The following is a 4,419-nucleotide window of genomic DNA, read 5'->3' on the forward strand; positions in this document are numbered from 1 at the left end:
TATATATATATGTATATATATATATATATATATATAAATGCTAAAATATATATATCAAATGCTAAAATATATATAAAATGTTAATTTGACTAAATAAATGAATTTGACATTCTGTACTTTTCTTGCTGTGGAGTGAATTATTTTTTTCTTAAGAAACTTTTAAGAAGCTCTTAACAAACTGCTTTTCTCTGTCCATTACCACTCCTTGTGTCTCATTCTCTCTCTCTGTCCGTTGCCCCTCCATTCCCAGCTGTTGCTCTGGGAATGTCAGCATTGACGTCATGTAGCATTCCTACCATTCCCATGATAGAGAGGGACAGAGAGCGAGAGAGACATGGACATAGAGGAAAAGAAAAAAGCAGTCAGTCCTTTTGAAGTCGAGATTAGTAGATGCCAGGGCTTACAACCACCACTCACACTTATTTACTCACACAAACAGCACACTCACATATACACGCTCATATCCACAATATTTACCAGCATACTTTCTGACCCAAGTTCATAGTGTGTTTATACACATGTTTCTGTCCCAGCCCCACTCTAAAAACCAGACTGAACTTAAAGCTGTGTTTCCTGGGGCAGAGAACAGCTGAGCACGTCTCTTCTCTGCTGCCAAGGAATTGCAGCTCCCTTTGCAATCTCTTTCCATTCAGAGCTGCTGACGCAGTTGTTGCTCACACACACACACACATCTAGCGGAGCAACACACAGTTGTTGTTGTCCTGTAACCAGAGCTCAGATAGGATAAAATATCAAACTGCAAAAGTCTCTCCAGTCTGAAGCTCTTAAATTATTCATAAACTGAACACCTCCACTTTTTTAAATTTAATAATAATAATAATTCATTACATTTATATAGCGCTTTTCTAGGCACTCAAAGCGCTTTACATTGTCAGGGTGTATCTCCTCATCCACCACCAGTGTGCAGCATCCACCTGGATGATGCGACGGCAGCCATAGTGCGCCAGAACGCCCACCACACACCAGCTTACTGGTGGAGAGGAGACAGAGTGATGAAGCCAATCAGCAGATATGGGGATGATTAGGAGGCCATGATGGTCAGAGGCCAATGGGCAAATTTGGCCAGGATGCCGAGGTCACACCTCTACTCTTTTCGAAAGACATCCTGGGATTTTTAATGACCACAGAGAGTCAGGACCTCGGTTTAACGTCTCATCCGAAGGACGGAATTTAGTGTATTAATTTAGTTTCGTTTTTAAAGCGTCAGCTTATAGCACATTTTAGAAGCAGTAGGGGAGACTGGGCTTGGTTGGCAGAGCTTTCATAACTTTATTCAATATCTTTGGTGTTCAAAATATTAAGATGACCAAGCAAGGTGAAAATGAAAGTGCACAATCTTGAGTAAAAAAATATATGTTTAATGTCCAAAAATATTTAAAGAAAAAAGTTTTGATCATTTATTACTTTTTTTTGTATATGAATTGCCTTCTGGCAAACTTTATTTGTAAAAATAGTTGGATGGGTTTATGTAAACATATATAAAACCAACTTTAATTTTTTCATAAATATAATGTATATTATAATTGTTATAATAATAATAAAACACAAACATATAACACCTTTTCATAAAAGATGATTTCTTACAAGTCTTATATCAAAATATAATTGGTTCCTATTTTGATTAGCTAACATAGATTGTAATATTTTTTAAATGTAAATAATTTTAATTAATTTTTGTTTTGTCACAGGTTTTAGTCGTGATAGGATATCTTGATATGATGTTACACAGTGTTGCTGTATGTTACATTGAGACAGCACCCTTTTATGACCCAAAAATATACCCAGTGCCATCCAACTCTTGCAGCCATCCAACCCTGTCTCTCCTACAGCCGCATGTTAAAATAGCAGTGCTAAAAATATTTATAGTATAAATATTTTGTATATTTCTGTTCAGCTGAGACAGCAGTGCGTTTTGCGTTACCATAGCACTAGCAAGTGACGTTCATGTTGTGCTGAGAGAATAGTGTTATTCAGTTTCAGAATGTGGGAAAACATTGGGAAAGTCCCCAGTCTCTCTCTCTCTCTCTCTCTCTCTCTCTCTCTCAGCCATTCTCTGAAACACACATCATAACATACTCTGCCTTCCTCTGGAAACACTGCCCTTGAGTTTGACTACTTATCAGATCAGATCAAACATTACATGTGCTACAACGTCATAAACAAAATAGAGAAAAAAATATTTCAATAACCAAGCTGGAAAGAAAGTCGAGGAACAGGATGAACTGGTGTCAGTTAGATATCCTGATCCCTTCCTTGTGTGCATCTGCTTTTGCGTACGTTTCCTCCCTGAAAGGAATACGCTTCTCCAACCTAAAAACCAGTAACTATTAATCCTCCAATTACAACATAATAGAGTTGTAATCCCAGAAAAACAGAGGATTTGGTTTGCAGCAGTAAGTGTTAGAAAACACATCTGCCGTGGTGAGGGAGACCCTAATAGGATTATTTTCCCTGGTGGGTAATTATTGTGTTTTTCCCATCAATACAAATGACAGAAAACAGAAAATATGATCACGGTCGTGTATCTGAATTTTGTGTTAAAAAAAATGCAAAAGAGTTTCTTAGGGTTGATGAGAACGAAACCAAGATTTTTTGGAAAAAATACCAGCTTTCTGTTGACATTTTTCTGTGTTTTCCTGGTTCTCTTTCTATAGCCAATGGTTACGTCAGTGCCAGGGCCTCCCCAGGACTCCTCTCAGTCTCCAACGGCAACAGCATGGGGAAAGTAGTGCCGGCTAAATCTCCCCCACCTCCCAGCACTCAGATGGTGAACAGTCGCAAACCAGACCTTCGGGTCATCACCTCCCAGAGCAACAAGGGTCTCATGCAGCTGGTGAGCACTTCCACATTACTCTACAGGAGCCTCAGTGGGCCAAACATCATCAAATCTCAAAGCTGTTCCATGTTACAACTTATGAGGGCTAATGTTAGAGATGGGAGTAGGACTAGGCTCTCAATGTGATCCTACACAGAATTTCTCTCGAGGACCATGAGAGGGAGAAGTAAAGCTGTCAGATACACTGAGCTGATTCGTACACGTCTGTCTGTCTGCTCTCAGTGTGTGTGTGTGTGTGTGTGTGTGTGTGACCCCGTTTACACCTGGTGTTAAGATCCATCCGGATTGATCCGATCTCAAGTGGCCAGTACTAAATACAGGTGTAAACGTGTCAGAAACATTTTGTCACCACAATATATTACTTGTTTGTAGATTAGACGTTTTAAACTTTGCTGGTATCAAGCAGCTTTAAAAGGAATGGAAAATATATCATAATACTATATATTTATTAAAATAAAATGTAAAAAAAAAAAAGATACATTTTTTTTTAATATCAACAGCAAGAGGTGCATTAAACATCACATTATGTCAGGTTTTGCCAAACTGGGATTTGTGACAGAACTGCAGAGTTCATTAAAGCTAATACTTAAGTCATAAAAATGAAAAACAAAACATTATATTTTAAAATAATAGCAATAGAAAAACACTTTTATGTAAAGAGGAAAGTAAAAGAGAAAAAAAGGAATTAGGAAAAATATACATATATATTATATACACAGAGGTGGCCACTGTGGACCTCAACCCCATTGAGCAAATTTGGGCGAGTTGGAAAATAAACTGGACAGATCTATTGTACATTCAAAGGAAAGCCTTTAGCTTGAGTTGCAGAAGGGATGGGATAACATTAGTGTTGAGGTTCTCAGGAAATATACTGACACTATGCCAGAGAGATGTGCTGCTGTAATTGCTGCAAAAGGTGGACATACCAAATAGTAAAGGTGCCATAGAATGGATAACTGTATTTACCTTGGCATAGTTGAATAATAAGTTCTGTACATGGAAATGACATACCGTGAGCTAGTGCTGGGCGGTATACCAGTTCATACCGAATACCGGTGTTTATTTTTGTTATGATATGAATTTTTAAAATACTGCAATACCGGTGTAACATGAACTTTTTTGTTTGTTGTTTTTTTTGTGTGTTATTCAGATGCAGGCAGTGCGCTGCATGAGACAAAAAAGTAATATAGCCAAAACAACCGCTCTTTAGTGTAGATGCATGTTGATTTTATCAGACGATGCCGCGATTATAAATGAGACTGACTCCTGGTTAACGTATTAAAATGGGTCGTGTTTAGTGTGGTATTTTTTGACAATATTCACTCATCATGACAGTAAAATAGGGCATTCTAAGTCAACATACTGCAGTATTTCCTCTCTCAATCAGTAGAAAATATGGTTAACACCCGGTCATGCATGAAAAAAAAAATACTGTCATGTACCGTGAAAAGGGTATAATTTTGAAAAATACCGTGATATACATTTTTGGTCATACCGCCCAGCACTAATGGGTGCCATCAGAATGAGAGTTCAAACAGCTGATAAAAACATCACAATAATCC

At 37.8% G+C, this 4,419-nt stretch overlaps 1 protein-coding gene across 5 annotated transcripts in view; it reads left to right on the plus strand.

Moving 5' to 3' along the window:
• The window catches only part of LOC107741762 (myocyte-specific enhancer factor 2D homolog), a 75,410-nt gene that overhangs the window by 55,939 nt on the left and 15,052 nt on the right, over nucleotides 1-4,419 (plus strand). For all 5 annotated transcript variants that reach the window (XM_016554538.1, XM_016554539.1, XM_016554542.1 and 2 more), the window contains exon 7: nucleotides 2,676-2,854. In XM_016554538.1, coding sequence (XP_016410024.1) covers nucleotides 2,676-2,854 — 179 coding nt within the window. The remainder of the gene's footprint in view (nucleotides 1-2,675; nucleotides 2,855-4,419) is intronic.

The sequence above is a fragment of the Sinocyclocheilus rhinocerous genome, unplaced genomic scaffold, assembly GCF_001515625.1.
Source record: "Sinocyclocheilus rhinocerous isolate Xijiao unplaced genomic scaffold, SAMN03320098_v1.1 scaffold616, whole genome shotgun sequence".
Lineage (NCBI taxonomy): Eukaryota > Metazoa > Chordata > Actinopteri > Cypriniformes > Cyprinidae > Sinocyclocheilus > Sinocyclocheilus rhinocerous.